Raw genomic sequence first — 20,997 nt, 5'->3', positions numbered from 1 at the left:
TTTCTCCTCCAGTAATTTTGCAGCGGCCACAATGTTCGCACCATTGTCATGTACAATGGCACAAATTTTCTCAGAAGGGATTTCAAACTTGACTGCTACTTCTTCCAACCACTCTGCAATGTTGGTTGAGGTATGTCTGTCTTCGAGTGGCATGGTGGTAAGGCAGACAGATGTCATCTTCCAGTCATTCCCAATGTAATGGCATGTAATGCCAAGGTAAGCTTTAGTGGCAACACTTGTCCATATATCAGTAGTTAAAGCCATTCTACTGTTGGTGGTGTTTATAGCACTCTTAATTTTTGGAATGCCTCCTGATACTTCCTCTCCATTAATTTTGTGAAGTGGGTCCTTGAGGGAAGAATATATCATGGGTTGAGTGTGCCTACCATTTTTTTGAATCCTTCATCTTCCACCATTGACATTGGCCGCATGTCAGTTACCAACATATTAAGTATGACATCTGTTACAATGGCTGCTTGTTGAGGAGTGCATGGGGGATTTCTCCTCTGAACAAATTCACTCATGGTGAGCTGTTTCTTTCTGAAATAAAAAAAACAACATTTGAGTATGCAAGGAGAGACAATTTATGTGTAAATCAATATTTGCATTGTTTTTAATGATAATTACTGTTGGCAAGTTGACAACCATGATTAATGAAAAAAAAAATCTAAATTATATACAACATATTATGTTTTAACAATTTTTGGTAAAACAAATTTACACAGACATGATGTTCAGATGTAAAGATATAAACCAAAACATCTAAAATATATAATAAATTAAATTTTTATTTAAAATTAAATGAATTCTTAGGATATATTGATCAATTAAATATAGAAAGAATGAAAACAAGCGTGTGAACGTAGTAGAGCCGCAGTAGATCGAAACTTTTTAAAAACTTTTTATTACATGGCTTGGTTGAATTCCAATGTAGAATGCGGTCTGTTATTTCTTGATAACAGACCGCTCGCTGCGAAATATAACACATTGTTGCCATGAAAAACAGAGCGTTGCTATGGACGCAGGATTCTAACCGTAGAGACGAAACGGACTATTTTCTTTAGTGAAAGCAATACAATCGTTTTTAAATCAATAAACTCAGGACAGGAAAAATTATGCATTCGCTAAAAACCACTGACTACAGTGACTAAAAAAACAATCTTTTACTACTACTGTTATTAACTGCCTTTATATTTAATTTGCCTTTAACCATTTAATTTAAACTATTTCTGCGGTAGCGCTATTATAATGCATCACTTATGTTGCGAGCGAACTGATTGCGCAACCTGATGCTCGAGACAAAATAGATTTAGTGTGACTGTCCCGAAGTTGGTAAACAAAGCTGTTTACACAGTAGCATTGAATTAAACCAGACTATACTATTTTCACATCTTCATATAATGAGAATATAGGCTACAGTTTTTGCTTACCGTGCTGATGTTTCACCTTCATCCGTGACAACGTGTTTCCTCTTCATGTGTTCGTGCATTACTGTGGTACTTCCATGCCACACAAGCTCAGCTTTGCATAACTTGCAGATTACAGTCTTATTTGCTGCATTTAATGTAAAATGCTCTCATGCCTTAGATGACTTGGGGCGCACACTTTTTTCTGACGCCGATTGATCTGTCATTTCTTTCCGATTAACATTACTCTCTGCATTTTCGCGTGTGACTGTTGTCATGAAAGTGACGTCGTCAGTAACGCTCCCCGTGACGTGAGCAGACCAACTAATCGACAATGACATTCGTTGACAGCGATTTTCATAATCGATTATTATCGATTTTATCGATTAGTTGTTGCAGCCCTAGTGTACACACACACACACACAGTCTTAAATACAGTAGATGGTGATCAGCATTCAAGTCACTCACTCACAACATACATGTAGGGATCTTTTCAGTAAGCAGTTGTGTCTTTGATGTATTAACTTTGCTGTTAGGAAAGTACAGAGATCTTTCTTTTGAAACAGTTTGTTCCCTGAATGCTGTTCTCTGATTGGTCTTAAATTTAGTAGATGGTGGCCTTGCACAGGAATCTGAGTCCACAGAGGGTGAACAAGGTAGGAAGATACTGTATTCATGGTCAGCATTCGAGTCACTCACTCACAACATACATGTAGGGATCTTTTCAGTAAGCAGTTGTGTCTTTGATGTATTAACTTTGCTGTTAGGAAAGTACAGAGATCTTTCTTTTAAAACAGTTTGTTCCCTGAATGCTGTTCTCTGATTGGTCTTAAATTTAGTAGATGGTGGCCTTGCACAGGAATCTGAGTCCACAGAGGGTGAACAAGGTAGGAAGATACTGTATTTATGGTCAGCATTCGAGTCACTCACTCACAACATACATGTAGGGATCTTTTCAGTAAGCAGTTGTGTCTTTGATGTATTAACTTTGCTGTTAGGAAAGTACAGAGATCTTTCTTTTGAAACAGTTTGTTCCCTGAATGCTGTTCTCTGATTGGTCTTAAATTTAGTAGATGGTGGCCTTGCACAGGAATCTGAGTCCACAGAGGGTGAACAAGGTAGGAAGATACTGTATTTATGGTCAGCATTCGAGTCACTCACTTACAACATACATGTAGGGATCTTTTCAGTAAGCAGTTGTGTCTTTGATGTATTAACTTTGCTGTTAGGAAAGTACAGAGATCTTTCTTTTGAAACAGTTTCTTCCCTGAATGCTGTTCTCTGATTGGTCTTAAATTTAGTAGACGGTGGCCTTGCACAGGAATCTGAGTCCACAGAGGGTGAACAAGGTAGGAAGATACTGTATGTCACTCACTCACAACATACATGTAGGGATCTTTTCAGTAAGCAGTTGTGTCTTTGATGTATTAACTTTGCTGTTAGGAAAGTACAGAGATATTTCTTTTGAAACAGTTTGTTCCCTGAATGCTGTTCTCTGATTGGTCTTAAATTTAGTAGATGGTGGCCTTGCACAGGAATCTGAGTCCACAGAGGGTGAACAAGGTAGGAAGATACTGTATTCATGGTCAGCATTCGAGTCACTCACTTACAACATACATGTAGGGATCTTTTCAGTAAGCAGTTGTGTCTTTGATGTATTAACTTTGCTGTTAGGAAAGTACAGAGATCTTTCTTTTGAAACAGTTTGTTCCCTTAATGCTGTTCTCTGATTGGTCTTAAATTTAGTAGACGGTGGCCTTGCACAGGAATCTGAGTCCACAGAGGGTGAACAAGGTAGGAAGATACTGTATTTATGGTCAGCATTCGAGTCACTCACTTACAACATACATGTAGGGATCTTTTCAGTAAACAGTTGTGTCTTTGATGTATTAACTTTGCTATTAGGAAAGTACAGAGATCTTTCTTTTGAAACAGTTTGTTCCCTGAATGCTGTTTTCTGATTGGTCTTAAAGGAGAACTCTGGTCAATTTTAAAATTGAGCTCATTTTTTGGTAAATTTGGAGTGCTGTCAATACAGAGAACAACAACAAAAATCGGTGTTGCCTACACCATGTTATCCTCTTTTTAAAATTTGCACCCTGTTAAGTTCAATGGGGCAAGTTTTAAACCTGCTTTTACCCTCTTAACATCCTTGATGTGTCACTACAAGTGCACAGCCAATGTGATTGATTCCTTCAGAGTGAACACGAGTGAATCTGACTGCAGTAGATGTGAAAGATATGAATAAAAGCGAAGGCAATTCAGCCAGCACTCATACCTGTATTTACATCCTATTTTCGGTCAAAGGCCATACTAGTCGATTGTTGAGTTCACGCGCATAGGTTTAGTTACCTATGATCACGCGCGTGAACTCAACAATCGATTACTATGGCCTTCGACCGAAAACAGGATGTAAATACAGGTATTTGCGCTGGCTTAAATAACATCATTTTTATCCATATCTTTCACATCTACTGCAGTCAGATTCACTCGTGTTCACTCTGAAGGAATCAATCACATTGGCTGTGCACTTGTAATGACACATCAAGGATATTAAGAGGGTAAAAGCAGATTTAAGACTTGCCCCATTGAAGTCAACAGGGTGCAAATTTTAAAAAGAGGATAACATGGTGTAGGCAACACCGGTTTTTGTAGTTGTTCTCTGTATTGACAGCACTCCAAATTTACCAAAAAATTAGCTCAATGTTAAAATTCACCGGATTTCTCCTTTAAATATAGTAGATGGTGGCCTTGAACAGGCATCTGAGTCCACAGAGGGTGAACAAGGTAGGAAGATACTGTATTTATGGTCCGCATAGTTTTGGCCATGAAATGAGTTGACAATAAAATAAAAACAATATTTTTTCACTTCTACAGTATTATTCGAAGTGGAGAGTGTTCTCCGGTTACCTGACGAGACCAAGGCCAAAAGATAACTTTGTATGTCATTACCATCAATATTTCATACATTTACATAATTCTTCCTTAATTAATAGTTCCAAACAATAACTGTGCACAGGTCTACACAATGCACGATTACTGTATTTTCCGCACAATAAGGCGCACTTCACAGCCGCTGACTTAAAGAGCCAGTAAGATGAAAATTCTAAGCTTCCTATCACTGTTTATAAGTCCTGTACAATAGGTTTAAATCCATCCATGGTTAAAAAATATTGTCATTTTGTCAAAATATAATTTTAAAATTACCTCAATTCTCAGAGATCCCCAAACGGTTCGCGCGAAGCTGTTCAAAAGATTTCCTTAAACCCCTCCTTTCGGTAGCATACTGTGTTCTGATTGGTCAACTGACATAGGTTTGATTGGTTGTTCCGCACACAACTTCATGGTAAACAATGCGTTAGCATCTGTTTGGGGTGAATTATGTCTTATTCCTCTCATCGCGAAGCAAACAGTTAAATAAAAAACTTGAACAGTCTCGCTGCTTTTTTTTTCTGTGTGTGCGTATTCGAGCCGCGCGCTTCAGTTTGAATCTGAATAGCGCGATCTGCGCGGGGGCGTGGTCACATTACATATAATGAAGGGAGACGTGAAAAACGGACATCGCGTTGTTTTCATATGGATTACTTTATCACAGAATATCTGTTAGCAGCACTTGTTACACTTCATTTTAATGACGTGTTTGTAAATGAAGATCAGCACAGACAAAGGCTGCAGACAGCACACATACTGATAAGACGCTCGGGAGAAAACAAACACATCACTTCATAATCATACTTCAGTCCCTCCAGAAAAACACGATTATGCGATCGCTTGATTTAATGTATAATCAGCCAAAGGCCGTATATTTATGCTGGGTTACATTTTTTTTTAAATATGCCGCTCTTGCCGCATAAATTGCCGATTTCAGGAAGCAAAATATGCGGGGCTAGCATGATTTCCTAATCCCTGTATTTTCGTTGCAAAAAACTCACATATATATTAGCAGAAAGTTGAAAAATGTTGCGTTTACTTCACACAAGTAAAGCGCCTTTTTACCCATATTGCCATGGGAACCTTATGAAGTGACGTATTTACGTGACGTGAACATCATCTGCAAACTCCGCGGAGAAACCAGAGTGAAATTTGAAGCGCGCAAATCATTCATTTGCCAACAAAAATAAGTGCAAAAGAACGCGCAAAGTAGTTTCCCGATTTGTTACATGACAGTGGAGCCAAATTATATTGTGTGAACTTTCAAAAACTGCGGTTTGATGAAATAGAGAAAAAAAAGTTGATTCCCCCAACACCCCCTTCTCACTAGGCTACTAACACTGTTGTAGCTTCATTCAGAAGTTGATGCAACTTTACAGTTGTAAGATTGCACTTTTTTGTTACAGAACAGTACCAAAAACTTAGAGTTGTAATTTATATTAGTTGTATGTGTGGCGACATGAGCGGTACAGGTTAAACACACATTTGAATTTGTCGACTACGCCACCCGGATCACCCGGGAAATAGAAATAACCCCAAAGTTTGTTATTAGGTCACACAGATCCGATTCTCATAAATTAAGGTAGGCGGAAAACATGGATATCAGAAATACAAAAAGTTTATTTAAACACTAAAAGCACTTAAAATGGTCTAGTCATGGGGTGTATTGGCTATCAGCAAATCCCCAATGACCATGAAAACAAAATTATAACAGATTCACATTAAAGAAAATCAAATACTAAATTAATTGAAACAATTTCAAACCAACAATAAACAAAACATTACACAGTCAGTTTATACTCTCACCATAAACAAACAAAAAAAACCAAGAAACAAAATACACAAACTTACAGGACTGAGGTTACCCACCGGAGTGATGACCAGCACTAGTTATCCAAAAGCACACTTCTACACACCACACCGTGAACTCCGATCACACACACACGCACACACTTCAGAAAGTGGCAAACACGGCAAACGTTGAAGCAGCACCACCACCACAAAAGATCCTCCACCTGTGGGACCCCAGCTCCTGAAAGGATATCAAAAACAAAATAAACAAACCTCAAACGAAAATACACACAGAAACCAGTCATCTGGGATTACAACTCAATCATAACAATGAGGATAAAAACCACTACAGTAAGGGCTCAGCAATACACGAGTATTCCAACACAAGCCCACAAGATTCACGAAAGGAGAAAGGGGCTCAGACGAGGCCGCAGTCCATAAAGTATGGTCACGTGAGCTGAAAAGTCATCCACCCAAAGTTATTTTAAGAGAATTAACAATCCGCATAAACAATCGTAACGGCAGCAGCAGTCTTCCTAAGTAGTGGTAATGACCGTGTTTATGAAGTGCACAACAGTAGCAGAGAGCGAAAGAGTCGCAACGATAATCACCAGGATGAAAGAGGGAGAATCCTACGGCAGATACGGATGACAAAAACAGCGTTACTAATAGTTACACATCATCCGCTGGAATTTCCCATTAACAAACACACTGACTTACCAAATGAGCCCAATGGGAGTAGATGAGCTTACTATCAGTTCGCGGCTGGACACGCAGTGTTCAAATACCCCGCTGCAAAGCTGAAGTACAGGGACTGCACATTAATCAAAACCACCCACCCCTCAGCAAAACGGTTAACCATATAACAGCTTTTGCTTACCTAAAAAGGCAATCATACAGTCCACAGCAACAAATGAAAAACAGACAGGCTAAAGCCACCATCAAGACAAGAAAAGGGGAGGGTCCGGATGTGACACATCACAGGCTAAACCAAACACGTCCTGAAATACTCAGCACTCGCTGCTGATTGGTGCTCACACGTGTCAATCACAGCCACTTACCTCATTCATCCTATCACAATCACGCCAGAATGTGGCGGAGTGAGCGGTACAGGTTAAACACACATTTGAATTTGTCGACTACGCCACCCGGATCACCCGGGAAATAGAAATAACCCCAAAGTTTGTTATTAGGTCACACAGATCCGATTCTCATAAATTAAGGTAGGCGGAAAACATGGATATCAGAAATACAAAAAGTTTATTGAAACACTAAAAGCACTTAAAATGGTCTGGTCATGGGGTGTATTGGCTATCAGCAAATCCCCAATGACCATGAAAACAAAATTATAACAGATTCACATTAAAGAAAATCAAATACTAAATTAATTGAAACAATTTCAAACCAACAATAAACAAAACATTACACAGTCAGTTTATACTCTCACCATAAACAAACATAAAAAAACCAAGAAACAAAATACACAAACTTACAGGACTGAGGTTACCCACCGGAGTGATGACCAGCACTAGTTATCCAAAAGCACACTTCTACACACCACACCGTGAACTCCGATCACACACACACGCACACACTTCAGAAAGTGGCAAACACGGCAAACGTTGAAGCAGCACCACCACCACAAAAGATCCTCCACCTGTGGGACCCCAGCTCCTGAAAGGATATCAAAAACAAAATAAACAAACCTCAAACGAAAATACACACAGAAACCAGTCATCTGGGATTACAACTCAATCATAACAATGAGGATAAAAACCACTACAGTAAGGGCTCAGCAACACACGAGTATTCCAACACAAGCCCACAAGATTCACGAAAGGAGAAAGGGGCTCAGACGAGGCCGCAGTCCATAAAGTATGGTCACGTGAGCTGAAAAGTCATCCACCCAAAGTTATTTTAAGAGAATTAACAATCCGCATAAACAATCGTAACGGCAGCAGCAGTCTTCCTAAGTAGTGGTAATGACCGTGTTTATGAAGTGCACAACAGTAGCAGAGAGCGAAAGAGTCGCAACGATAATCACCAGGATGAAAGAGGGAGAATCCAAATGAGCCCAATGGGAGTAGATGAGCTTACTATCAGTTCGCGGCTGGACACGCAGTGTTCAAATACCCCGCTGCAAAGCTAAAAAGGCAATCATACAGTCCACAGCAACAAATGAAAAACAGACAGGCTAAAGCCACCGTCAAGACAAGAAAAGGGGAGGGTCCGGATGTGACACATCACAGGCTAAACCAAACACGTCCTGAAATACTCAGCACTCGCTGCTGATTGGTGCTCACACGTGTCAATCACAGCCACTTACCTCATTCATCCTATCACAATCCACCCCTAGCTTCTGCATCGTCGCCCCGACGGTAGACTAAGCAAAAACCAACTCACAGTCAGTCCCAAGGACGGAACAAAGCAACAGCTGTACTACCCACTACACTAGACACTGTACCTAGCCCCAATGACCGTGGGAGATGGTATACATTAGAGTGCTGCCCGGCAGTACTTCTTCCAGTTCTTCTAATCATGCTCTCACCAGTCACAGCGAAATCTGAAGGAGGGCCCGTTACCGGTTGCACACTCACCTCAGCGTCTGGAATTCCTTCTACTCCCTGGGCTTCAACCGACCCCCGAGGGACAGACTGAGTGATACTCCAAGGTGTCTGCATAACACTAGCCTGCGGTGTCTCAGGCACCAGGACAAACAAGTCTCCCTCATCTAACTCCTCTTCCCGAGGCTGCACAGGTTCCACCACTGGAACATCCTGCAAGATGGGAGAGGGGTTACTGCCAATCTGAGGCTTTAGCAAAGATCTGTGCACATACTTTAATTTATGTAAATCTGTGGTGGGGGCAATTGTATACACCACACCTCCTTCTTTAGGGGTCTTCAAGATCTGGTACACCACTGAGCTCCACAGGTCGTGGATTTTATGTCGACCTCTCACGCTATAATCGCGGAGATATACCAACTGACCCTCCTTCAGTGGTGATGACCTTACTCGTAAGTCATGCCTGACCTTTCGGCGTTCAGCCGCAGCCCCCAACCGCTCACGAGCACCCTCAAATGCCACTTGCAAACGATCCTGATGCTCCAGGACCCATCGATGAACACTACCTGCCAGCGGCTCTTCAACCCTACCAAGCAGGAAGTCGACTGGAAGTCTAGGCTCCTGCCCAAACATCAAAAAATAGGGGCACTCCCCTGTGGCTTGGTGGGGAGTCGTATTGTAAGCAAACAATACCTGGGGAAGACAAGATGGCCAATCACCCTTTTTTGACACTGGCAAGGTGCGCAACAGATTGTGCAATGTTCGGTTGAAACGTTCGCACTGGCCGTTTCCAGCAGGGTGGTATGGGGTAGTACGTGACTTTTCAATACCGTACAAGTGACACAGCTGCTGAATGAGGGCTGACTCGAAGTTTCGACCTTGGTCCGAATGGATACGACCAGGCACCCCAAATTTAGAAAACCATTCGACCACCAAGACCTGGGCCACAGTTTCAGCTCGTTGGTTTCTAGTGGGTACAGCCAGGGTGTACTTCGTAAAAATATCGGTCATGACTAACACATCCTCGAGACCAGAGTTCGAGGGCTCCAATACTGTGAAATCCAAAGCCAGGATCTCATTTGGCCTTGCAGCCAACAAATGCCCCATGAAGCCAACAGGAGCGGATTGGACACCCTTGGCACACTGGCACCGCTCACACTCATGGCACCAGCGAGCAATGTCCGAGGACATCCCCGGCCAGTAACATCGCTGCCACACCAACTGAGTAGTGCGCTCTACTCCCTGGTGCCCATGATGTTGATGCAGTTGCGTCAACACTTCTGTCTTCAGGGCTGTCGGCAATAACACTTGGAGGACCTCCTCCCCACCATCTGGGCGAAACACCCGACGATAAAGCACCTGCTCCTTCTCCACCAGGCGATCCCACTGCCGGAGCAAGATCACAGCAGACCTGGACAGTCTCTTCCGCTCCTCAGAACTGGGTGGCAATTTTCGCCTCCAAAACACCAACAGCTCTCCGATGAAGATTATTCATCTGTGTTTTCCATACATGATGGGGATTTGGGATGTACCAATCTCCTCTCCCATGACATTCCTTTGCTAGATGAGATCCCTGTGCGGCAGCGGTATAGGCGCATTCCACCGTCTGAGTACGAGGTAGTGAAGGCACACATTAACCAACTTCTTGAGGCCCAAGTAATTAGAGAGAGCTGCAGCCCATACGCTTCACCCATCGTCTTGGTCAAGAAGAAGGACGGTAGTCTGCGCATGTGTGTAGACTACCGTCATTTAAATTCTAAGACCAGGAAGGATGCTTTTCCTTTACCCCGTATTGAGGAGACGTTGGACTCGCTGGCAGGGGCATGTTGGTTTTCTACCTTGGACCTTGCCAGCGGGTACAATCAGGTCCCTGTGAGTGAGGCAGATAGACCTAAGACTGCTTTTTGTACTCCATTTGGGCTCTTCGAATGGAACAGGATGCCGTCTGGGCTGTGTAATGCCCCCAGCACCTTCCAAAGATTAATGGAAAGGTTGTTTGGAGACCAACAGTGCCAGTCTCTTCTCTTGTACCTGGATGACATTGTGGTGTTTTCCTCTTCAGTTGACCAACATCTAGCTCGGATGGAGGTGGTTTTAAGCCGGTTATTGGGGGAAGGTCTGAAGGCTAAGTTGTCCAAGTGTGCCTTCTTTAAACGTGAAGTGCAGTACTTGGGTCACGTGATCTCAGCAGAAGGGGTCTCCACAGACCCAGGTAAGGTTGAGGCGGTTTCTCAGTGGCCTCAGCCAACTAGTGTTGCAGGGTTGCGGTCATTTTTGGGGTTTGCTAGCTATTACCGTCGTTTTGTGGAGGGGTTTGCGAGGCTGGCTGCTCCCCTCCACAGGTTGGTGGCGGAGCTAGCAACCCCAAAGCGGTCAAGGTATGCATCCCGGGAGTTTGTAGAAGCCTGGACTATGGAGTGTCAGAGTAGCTTTGAGCAGTTAAAGGGTAAACTTACCTCAGCCCCCGTGCTCGCTTATGCTGATTTCTCCCTCCCTTTTATCTTAGAGGTGGATGCCAGTCAGGGGGGGCTAGGGGCGGTCCTCTCACAAGAACAGCAAGGTAAGGTGCGTCCCATAGCTTATGGTAGTCGAGGTCTGAGGCCCACTGAGCGCAATACATCTAACTACAGTTCTATGAAACTTGAGTTTCTCGCGCTCAAGTGGGCCATGACGGAAAAGTTTCGGGAGTACTTACTGGGACATAAGTGTGTAGTCTACACCGATAATAACCCTCTTAGCTACCTGACCTCAGCCAAGTTGGGGGCCATGGAACAGCGGTGGGCTGCCCAGTTGGCAGCCTTTGACTTTGAGCTTAAATATAGATCAGGTAAGAGCAACCGCAACGCTGATGCCCTGTCCCGTCAAAATCTTCCTGTGATGGAGGAAGTTCAGGATTTGTACCCAGGCAAAGCTATTCCAGTTGCATTGCGCCAAGCTACCAAAGGTGGATTAGTGACTCAGGTAAACCAAATTGTGTCCTTTCCTGCTGGTTCCACCAGTGATATGTCTATTCAGCAACAGGCCGATTCAGTCATCGGAGAGCTGTTGGTGTTTTGGAGGCGAAAATTGCCACCCAGTTCTGAGGAGCGGAAGAGACTGTCCAGGTCTGCTGTGATCTTGCTCCGGCAGTGGGATCGCCTGGTGGAGAAGGAGCAGGTGCTTTATCGTCGGGTGTTTCGCCCAGATGGTGGGGAGGAGGTCCTCCAAGTGTTATTGCCGACAGCCCTGAAGACAGAAGTGTTGACGCAACTGCATCAACATCATGGGCACCAGGGAGTAGAGCGCACTACTCAGTTGGTGTGGCAGCGATGTTACTGGCCGGGGATGTCCTCGGACATTGCTCGCTGGTGCCATGAGTGTGAGCGGTGCCAGTGTGCCAAGGGTGTCCAATCCGCTCCTGTTGGCTTCATGGGGCATTTGTTGGCTGCAAGGCCAAATGAGATCCTGGCTTTGGATTTCACAGTATTGGAGCCCTCGAACTCTGGTCTCGAGGATGTGTTAGTCATGACCGATATTTTTACGAAGTACACCCTGGCTGTACCCACTAGAAACCAACGAGCTGAAACTGTGGCTCAGGTCTTGGTGGTCGAATGGTTTTCTAAATTTGGGGTGCCTGGTCGTATCCATTCGGACCAAGGTCGAAACTTCGAGTCAGCCCTCATTCAGCAGCTGTGTCACTTGTACGGTATTGAAAAGTCACGTACTACCCCATACCACCCTGCTGGAAACGGCCAGTGCGAACGTTTCAATCGAACATTGCACAATCTGTTGCGCACCTTGCCAGTGTCAAAAAAGGGTGATTGGCCATCTTGTCTTCCCCAGGTATTGTTTGCTTACAATACGACTCCCCACCAAGCCACAGGGGAGTGCCCCTATTTTTTGATGTTTGGGCAGGAGCCTAGACTTCCAGTCGACTTCCTGCTTGGTAGGGTTGAAGAGCCGCTGGCAGGTAGTGTTCATCGATGGGTCCTGGAGCATCAGGATCGTTTGCAAGTGGCATTTGAGGGTGCTCGTGAGCGGTTGGGGGCTGCGGCTGAACGCCGAAAGGTCAGGCATGACTTACGAGTAAGGGCATCACCACTGAAGGTGGGTCAGTTGGTATATCTCCGCGATTATAGCGTGAGAGGTCGACATAAAATCCACGACCTGTGGAGCTCAGTGGTGTACCAGATCTTGAAGACCCCTAAAGAAGGAGGTGTGGTGTATACAATTGCCCCCACCACAGATTTACATAAATTAAAGCATGTGCACCGATCTTTGCTAAAGCCTCAGATTGGCAGTAACCCCTCTCCCATCTTGCAGGATGTTCCAGTGGTGGAACCTGTGCAGCCTCGGGAAGAGGAGTTAGATGAGGGAGACTTGTTTGTCCTGGTGCCTGAGACACCGCAGGCTAGTGTTATGCAGACACCTTGGAGTATCACTCAGTCTGTCCCTCGGGGGTCGGTTGAAGCCCAGGGAGTAGAAGGAATTCCAGATGCTGAGGTGAGTGTGCAACCGGTAACGGGCCCTCCTTCAGATTCCGCTGTGACTGGTGAGAGCATGATTAGAAGAACTGGAAGAAGTACTGCCGGGCAGCACTCTAATGTATACCATCTCCCACGGTCATTGGGGCTAGGTACAGTGTCTAGTGTAGTGGGTAGTACAGCTGTTGCTTTGTTCCGTCCTTGGGACTGACTGTGAGTTGGTTTTTGCTTAGTCCACCGTCGGGGCGACGATGCAGAAGCTAGGGGTGGATTGTGATAGGATGAATGAGGTAAGTGGCTGTGATTGACACGTGTGAGCACCAATCAGCAGCGAGTGCTGAGTATTTCAGGACGTGTTTGGTTTAGCCTGTGATGTGTCACATCCGGACCCTCCCCTTTTCTTGTCTTGACGGTGGCTTTAGCCTGTCTGTTTTTCATTTGTTGCTGTGGACTGTATGATTGCCTTTTTAGGTAAGCAAAAGCTGTTATATGGTTAACCGTTTTGCTGAGGGGTGGGTGGTTTTGATTAATGTGCAGTCCCTGTACTTCAGCTTTGCAGCGGGGTATTTGAACACTGCGTGTCCAGCCGCGAACTGATAGTAAGCTCATCTACTCCCATTGGGCTCATTTGGTAAGTCAGTGTGTTTGTTAATGGGAAATTCCAGCGGATGATGTGTAACTATTAGTAACGCTGTTTTTGTCATCCGTATCTGCCGTAGGATTCTCCCTCTTTCATCCTGGTGATTATCGTTGCGACTCTTTCGCTCTCTGCTACTGTTGTGCACTTCATAAACACGGTCATTACCACTACTTAGGAAGACTGCTGCTGCCGTTACGATTGTTTATGCGGATTGTTAATTCTCTTAAAATAACTTTGGGTGGATGACTTTTCAGCTCACGTGACCATACTTTATGGACTGCGGCCTCGTCTGAGCCCCTTTCTCCTTTCGTGAATCTTGTGGGCTTGTGTTGGAATACTCGTGTATTGCTGAGCCCTTACTGTAGTGGTTTTTATCCTCATTGTTATGATTGAGTTGTAATCCCAGATGACTGGTTTCTGTGTGTATTTTCGTTTGAGGTTTGTTTATTTTGTTTTTGATATCCTTTCAGGAGCTGGGGTCCCACAGGTGGAGGATCTTTTGTGGTGGTGGTGCTGCTTCAACGTTTGCCGTGTTTGCCACTTTCTGAAGTGTGTGCGTGTGTGTGTGATCGGAGTTCACGGTGTGGTGTGTAGAAGTGTGCTTTTGGATAACTAGTGCTGGTCATCACTCCGGTGGGTAACCTCAGTCCTGTAAGTTTGTGTATTTTGTTTCTTGGTTTTTTTTTGTTTGTTTATGGTGAGAGTATAAACTGACTGTGTAATGTTTTGTTTATTGTTGGTTTGAAATTGTTTCAATTAATTTAGTATTTGATTTTCTTTAATGTGAATCTGTTATAATTTTGTTTTCATGGTCATTGGGGATTTGCTGATAGCCAATACACCCCATGACCAGACCATTTTAAGTGCTTTTAGTGTTTAAATAAACTTTTTGTATTTCTGATATCCATGTTTTCCGCCTACCTTAATTTATGAGAATCGGATCTGTGTGACCTAATAACAAACTTTGGGGTTATTTCTATTTCCCGGGTGATCCGGGTGGCGTAGTCGACAAATTCAAATGTGTGTTTAACCTGTACCGCTCACGTCGCCCTAGCTTCTGCATCGTCGCCCCGACGGTGGACTAAGCAAAAACCAACTCACAGTCAGTCCCAAGGACGGAACAAAGCAACAGCTGTACTACCCACTACACTAGACACTGTACCTAGCCCCAATGACCGTGGGAGATGGTATACATTAGAGTGCTGCCCGGCAGTACTTCTTCCAGTTCTTCTAATCATGCTCTCACCAGTCACAGCGGAATCTGAAGGAGGGCCCGTTACCGGTTGCACACTCACCTCAGCGTCTGGAATTCCTTCTACTCCCTGGGCTTCAACCGACCCCCGAGGGACAGACTGAGTGATACTCCAAGGTGTCTGCATAACACTAGCCTGCGGTGTCTCAGGCACCAGGACAAACAAGTCTCCCTCATCTAACTCCTCTTCCCGAGGCTGCACAGGTTCCACCACTGGAACATCCTGCAAGATGGGAGAGGGGTTACTGCCAATCTGAGGCTTTAGCAAAGATCGGTGCACATGCTTTAATTTATGTAAATCTGTGGTGGGGGCAATTGTATACACCACACCTCCTTCTTTAGGGGTCTTCAAGATCTGGTACACCACTGAGCTCCACAGGTCGTGGATTTTATGTCGACCTCTCACGCTATAATCGCGGAGATATACCAACTGACCCTCCTTCAGTGGTGATGCCCTTACTCGTAAGTCATGCCTGACCTTTCGGCGTTCAGCCGCAGCCCCCAACCGCTCACGAGCACCCTCAAATGCCACTTGCAAACGATCCTGATGCTCCAGGACCCATCGATGAACACTACCTGCCAGCGGCTCTTCAACCCTACCAAGCAGGAAGTCGACTGGAAGTCTAGGCTCCTGCCCAAACATCAAAAAATAGGGGCACTCCCCTGTGGCTTGGTGGGGAGTCGTATTGTAAGCAAACAATACCTGGGGAAGACAAGATGGCCAATCACCCTTTTTTGACACTGGCAAGGTGCGCAACAGATTGTGCAATGTTCGATTGAAACGTTCGCACTGGCCGTTTCCAGCAGGGTGGTATGGGGTAGTACGTGACTTTTCAATACCGTACAAGTGACACAGCTGCTGAATGAGGGCTGACTCGAAGTTTCGACCTTGGTCCGAATGGATACGACCAGGCACCCCAAATTTAGAAAACCATTCGACCACCAAGACCTGAGCCACAGTTTCAGCTCGTTGGTTTCTAGTGGGTACAGCCAGGGTGTACTTCGTAAAAATATCGGTCATGACTAACACATCCTCGAGACCAGAGTTCGAGGGCTCCAATACTGTGAAATCCAAAGCCAGGATCTCATTTGGCCTTGCAGCCAACAAATGCCCCATGAAGCCAACAGGAGCGGATTGGACACCCTTGGCACACTGGCACCGCTCACACTCATGGCACCAGCGAGCAATGTCCGAGGACATCCCCGGCCAGTAACATCGCTGCCACACCAACTGAGTAGTGCGCTCTACTCCCTGGTGCCCATGATGTTGATGCAGTTGCGTCAACACTTCTGTCTTCAGGGCTGTCGGCAATAACACTTGGAGGACCTCCTCCCCACCATCTGGGCGAAACACCCGACGATAAAGCACCTGCTCCTTCTCCACCAGGCGATCCCACTGCCGGAGCAAGATCACAGCAGACCTGGACAGTCTCTTCCGCTCCTCAGAACTGGGTGGCAATTTTCGCCTCCAAAACACCAACAGCTCTCCGATGACTGAATCGGCCTGTTGCTGAATAGACATATCACTGGTGGAACCAGCAGGAAAGGACACAATTTGGTTTACCTGAGTCACTAATCCACCTTTGGTAGCTTGGCGCAATGCAACTGGAATAGCTTTGCCTGGGTACAAATCCTGAACTTCCTCCATCACAGGAAGATTTTGACGGGACAGGGCATCAGCGTTGCGGTTGCTCTTACCTGATCTATATTTAAGCTCAAAGTCAAAGGCTGCCAACTGGGCAGCCCACCGCTGTTCCATGGCCCCCAACTTGGCTGAGGTCAGGTAGCTAAGAGGGTTATTATCGGTGTAGACTACACACTTATGTCCCAGTAAGTACTCCCGAAACTTTTCCGTCATGGCCCACTTGAGCGCGAGAAACTCAAGTTTCATAGAACTGTAGTTAGATGTATTGCGCTCAGTGGGCCTCAGACCTCGACTACCATAAGCTATGGGATGCACCTTACCTTGCTGTTCTTGTGAGAGGACCGCCCCTAGCCCCCCTGACTGGCATCCACCTCTAAGATAAAAGGGAGGGAGAAATCAGCATAAGCGAGCACGGGGGCTGAGGTAAGTTTACCCTTTAACTGCTCAAAGCTACTCTGACACTCCATAGTCCAGGCTTCTACAAACTCCCGGGATGCATACCTTGACCGCTTTGGGGTTGCTAGCTCCGCCACCAACCTGTGGAGGGGAGCAGCCAGCCTCGCAAACCCCTCCACAAAACGACGGTAATAGCTAGCAAACCCCAAAAATGACCGCAACCCTGCAACACTAGTTGGCTGAGGCCACTGAGAAACCGCCTCAACCTTACCTGGGTCTGTGGAGACCCCTTCTGCTGAGATCACGTGACCCAAGTACTGCACTTCACGTTTAAAGAAGGCACACTTGGACAACTTAGCCTTCAGACCTTCCCCCAATAACCGGCTTAAAACCACCTCCATCCGAGCTAGATGTTGGTCAACTGAAGAGGAAAACACCACAATGTCATCCAGGTACAAGAGAAGAGACTGGCACTGTTGGTCTCCAAACAACCTTTCCATTAATCTTTGGAAGGTGCTGGGGGCATTACACAGCCCAGACGGCATCCTGTTCCATTCGAAGAGCCCAAATGGAGTACAAAAAGCAGTCTTAGGTCTATCTGCCTCACTCACAGGGACCTGATTGTACCCGCTGGCAAGGTCCAAGGTAGAAAACCAACATGCCCCTGCCAGCGAGTCCAACGTCTCCTCAATACGGGATAAAGGAAAAGCATCCTTCCTGGTCTTAGAATTTAAATGACGGTAGTCTACACACATGCGCAGACTACCGTCCTTCTTCTTGACCAAGACGATGGGTGAAGCGTATGGGCTGCAGCTCTCTCTAATTACTTGGGCCTCAAGAAGTTGGTTAATGTGTGCCTTCACTACCTCGTACTCAGACGGTGGAATGCGCCTATACCGCTGCCGCACAGGGATCTCATCTAGCAAAGGAATGTCATGGGAGAGGAGATTGGTACATCCCAAATCCCCATCATGTATGGAAAACACAGATGAATAATCTTCAAGTAAAGCCCTAACCCTACCTTGTCCCTCTACCGACAACGCAGACAAATCTATTGCCCTGATCTGCTCCTTTACAGACGGTAAAGCCTGCACCACTTGTGTACTCACCCTAGCTGAAACCTCCTGAACTTCAGTAACCTCTGGGGGCAAGCTAACAATATAAACGTGGTTGACAGTACCTACGACCGTGCTAGCATATAGTACGACATCCCCAGTGCCTACATTAACAACAGGGACACAGGCCGTACCACGGTCCACCTGGACTAATGCAGGAGATGCCAACAAACCTGCTGGAAGACCAGAATCTGGTGGCTCAAACAGAACCGTACCACTTGAGTACTGTGCAAAGCATGTTACGGCAACCAATTTCATGGTGCCCCCTGGGATGCGACACGCCTGACGTCCACGCACCTTGACTCGACCCCCCTTATCTAAAACTGGCTGGACTTCAATATGATGGCAATGCTGTAAAGCCTGGAAAACAGAAATAGGGGCTTGTGACACGACTGGCAAATCGAAAAGACTCGTGCCATGCTGGCCAAAGAGCTCCTGGTAGCAGCGGCTCAGGATGTTCATTCCTAGAACACCAGGAACCTGAGCACACAACCCACCCGGGGGATCTCTGACCACCAGCACTCCGCAACCCAAGACTACTCGCCCGCAAAGCTGTACATCAAGCTCCAAATAACCAATGTATGGAATTGAGAGGCCATTTGCGGCCCGGAGCTGTAACCAGTGGCATAGCCTAAGCTGTTCCTGACCCCATGACCCAAAATTTGTCAAGAAACAACTCTCTGTAATGGTGGACACCATGGAACCAGTATCCACCAGGCAAGGCACATTAACCCCACCCATACACACGTCGAGTTGCGGACACGTTGACATAAAACGAGACATGAAATCTTTATCCATCAAAACACCAGAGCCTGTTTTTTTCCCGACCAAGCTGTGGCCCTTCAGCTCAGCGGGAACTAGTTTTCCGACGGTTGCCTGGACTGCAATTGCACACCCCTGGTTAAAGCAGAATCTGCGTGCGCTGGTGGAAAACGAGAAGGTCTCCGTTCCCTATCGCAATCCCTGGCAAAATGACCAGGCTGCTGACACCTTCTACAAATGATCTGATTTGGCCGGTACGATTGCAACCGTGGCTGAGGATTTTTAATTTGAGCCACACTTTGAGTCAATTGATTCAATTGTTGTTGTTGCTTTTTCAGCATTTCTCGCAATTCGCTCAAATCAGAAGTCGCTGCAATACTACCACTCACTATGTGCTGAGGTCCCTGTACCTCATACTGAATCCCATAAGCAGACGGGACTGATTGGCTTCGGCCACGTACTCCCCCAGGCATTCCCTCACGTTCCCAACGCATAGCTTCACTGCGAACATCCAACAACATAGCAGTGGGTTGACGACGGACTAACTGTTTCAATTCACGTCGAAGAGCACCATCACTCACGTGTTCAACAAATTGATCTCGCAATAAAATATCTGCATTAGGCATACCATGGGGCGCTTGACGTTTCACCCTTTCCAGCAGATTCAAGAGGGCCAGGGAGAACTCCAACAAGGTCTCCCTGTCCTGTTGCTTCCTGGAAAAAAATGACTCTTGAAGAGCTACATAGGAACGCGTGCAACCATACAATTCACGTAATGCCTGAATAATTTTGTTTGGATCCTCCCTCTCGTCCCCTGGCCGATATCGAATTTCCTCCCTCGCTTCTCCCTCCAAATGATCAACCAAGAAAAATGCCTGATCAATAGTAGAGAGATGGCGAAGTCTCATACAGGCCTGAGCCTCCTCTACCCACTCATCAATCATAACCCCAGACCTACCGTTGAATTTTGGACATTTGCGATCGCGAGGAACAAAAACAAATCGATCAGTCGCTGATGCACCAGCACCAGTGACGGGAGGGTCAACGACGGCAGGAATTGATACATTAGAGGGGCCAGGCTGTGCAATTGGCACTCGTTCCTGTCTCAATCTTTCATTATCGGCCTTTAACTGGGCTACTAATGCTCTCAACTCTTGTAGTTCGTCGTCCATGATTACAAAACCACACAATCACTTACCACTACTGATGAAAACCTGAAACTCAGTGAGTCTACTAGTCACACTGACCCTCAAAATAAATGGACTGCTGCTGCCTGGTTTCTGCAAAAAAAAAAAAAGATTAGAAAATACAAAAACAAACACAGGAAAGAAAAACAAAAAAAATAACAAAACTGATACCCATGTCCCCGTACTACACAATTGAGAACCCTGCCGACTACGCCAGAATGTGGCGACGTGAGCGGTACAGGTTAAACACACATTTGAATTTGTCGACTACGCCACCCGGATCACCCGGGAAATAGAAATAACCCCAAAGTTTGTTATTAGGTCACACAGATCCGATTCTCATAAATTAAGGTAGGCGGAAAACATGGATATCAGAAATACAAAAAGTTTATTTAAACACTAAAAGCACTTAAAATGGTCTGGTAATGGGGTGTATTGGCTATCAGCAAATCCCCAATGACCATGAAAACAAAATTATAACAGATTCACATTAAAGAAAATCAAATACTAAATTAATTGAAACAATTTCAAACCAACAATAAACAAAACATTACACAGTCAGTTTATACTCTCACCATAAACAAACAAAAAAAACCAAGAAACAAAATACACAAACTTACAGGACTGAGGTTACCCACCGGAGTGATGACCAGCACTAGTTATCCAAAAGCACACTTCTACACACCACACCGTGAACTCCGATCACACACACACGCACACACTTCAGAAAGTGGCAAACACGGCAAACGTTGAAGCAGCACCACCACCACAAAAGATCCTCCACCTGTGGGACCCCAGCTCCTGAAAGGATATCAAAAACAAAATAAACAAACCTCAAACGAAAA

At 45.4% G+C, this 20,997-nt stretch overlaps 1 protein-coding gene and 2 long non-coding RNA genes across 4 annotated transcripts; 1 reads left to right on the top strand and 2 right to left on the bottom strand.

The window, feature by feature from the left end:
• Positions 1-1,922: 1,922 nt before the first annotated feature.
• Positions 1,923-4,294, top strand: LOC127970214 (uncharacterized). 2 transcript variants are annotated; one of them, XR_008156563.1, is made up of 5 exons: positions 1,923-2,062; positions 2,249-2,293; positions 2,477-2,524; positions 2,922-2,969; positions 4,146-4,294. It is a non-coding gene; the product is annotated as an uncharacterized LOC127970214 (long non-coding RNA). The 2 variants fall into 2 exon arrangements; XR_008156564.1 differs by having other exon boundaries at positions 2,246-2,293.
• A 1,510-nt stretch (positions 4,295-5,804) lies between these two features.
• Positions 5,805-8,660, bottom strand: LOC127971331 (uncharacterized). The gene is made up of 3 exons (XR_008156790.1): positions 8,173-8,660; positions 7,640-7,802; positions 5,805-6,369 (listed from the first exon to the last, which is right to left on the bottom strand). It is a non-coding gene; the product is annotated as an uncharacterized LOC127971331 (long non-coding RNA).
• Positions 8,661-8,679: 19 nt separating this feature from the next.
• On the bottom strand, positions 8,680-19,001 carry LOC127970636 (uncharacterized). The gene is given in 5 exon segments (XM_052573294.1): positions 8,680-8,691; positions 8,726-10,167; positions 11,831-11,917; positions 14,901-17,051; positions 17,054-19,001. Coding segments are annotated over 5 exon segments (5,640 nt in total).
• Between the last annotated feature and the right edge of the window lie 1,996 nt (positions 19,002-20,997).

The sequence above is a fragment of the Carassius gibelio genome, chromosome A4 (assembly GCF_023724105.1).
Source record: "Carassius gibelio isolate Cgi1373 ecotype wild population from Czech Republic chromosome A4, carGib1.2-hapl.c, whole genome shotgun sequence".
NCBI lineage: Eukaryota > Metazoa > Chordata > Actinopteri > Cypriniformes > Cyprinidae > Carassius > Carassius gibelio.
The sequence above is the reverse complement of the archived record's forward strand: the minus strand, read 5'-3'. Positions and strand labels throughout refer to the sequence as shown.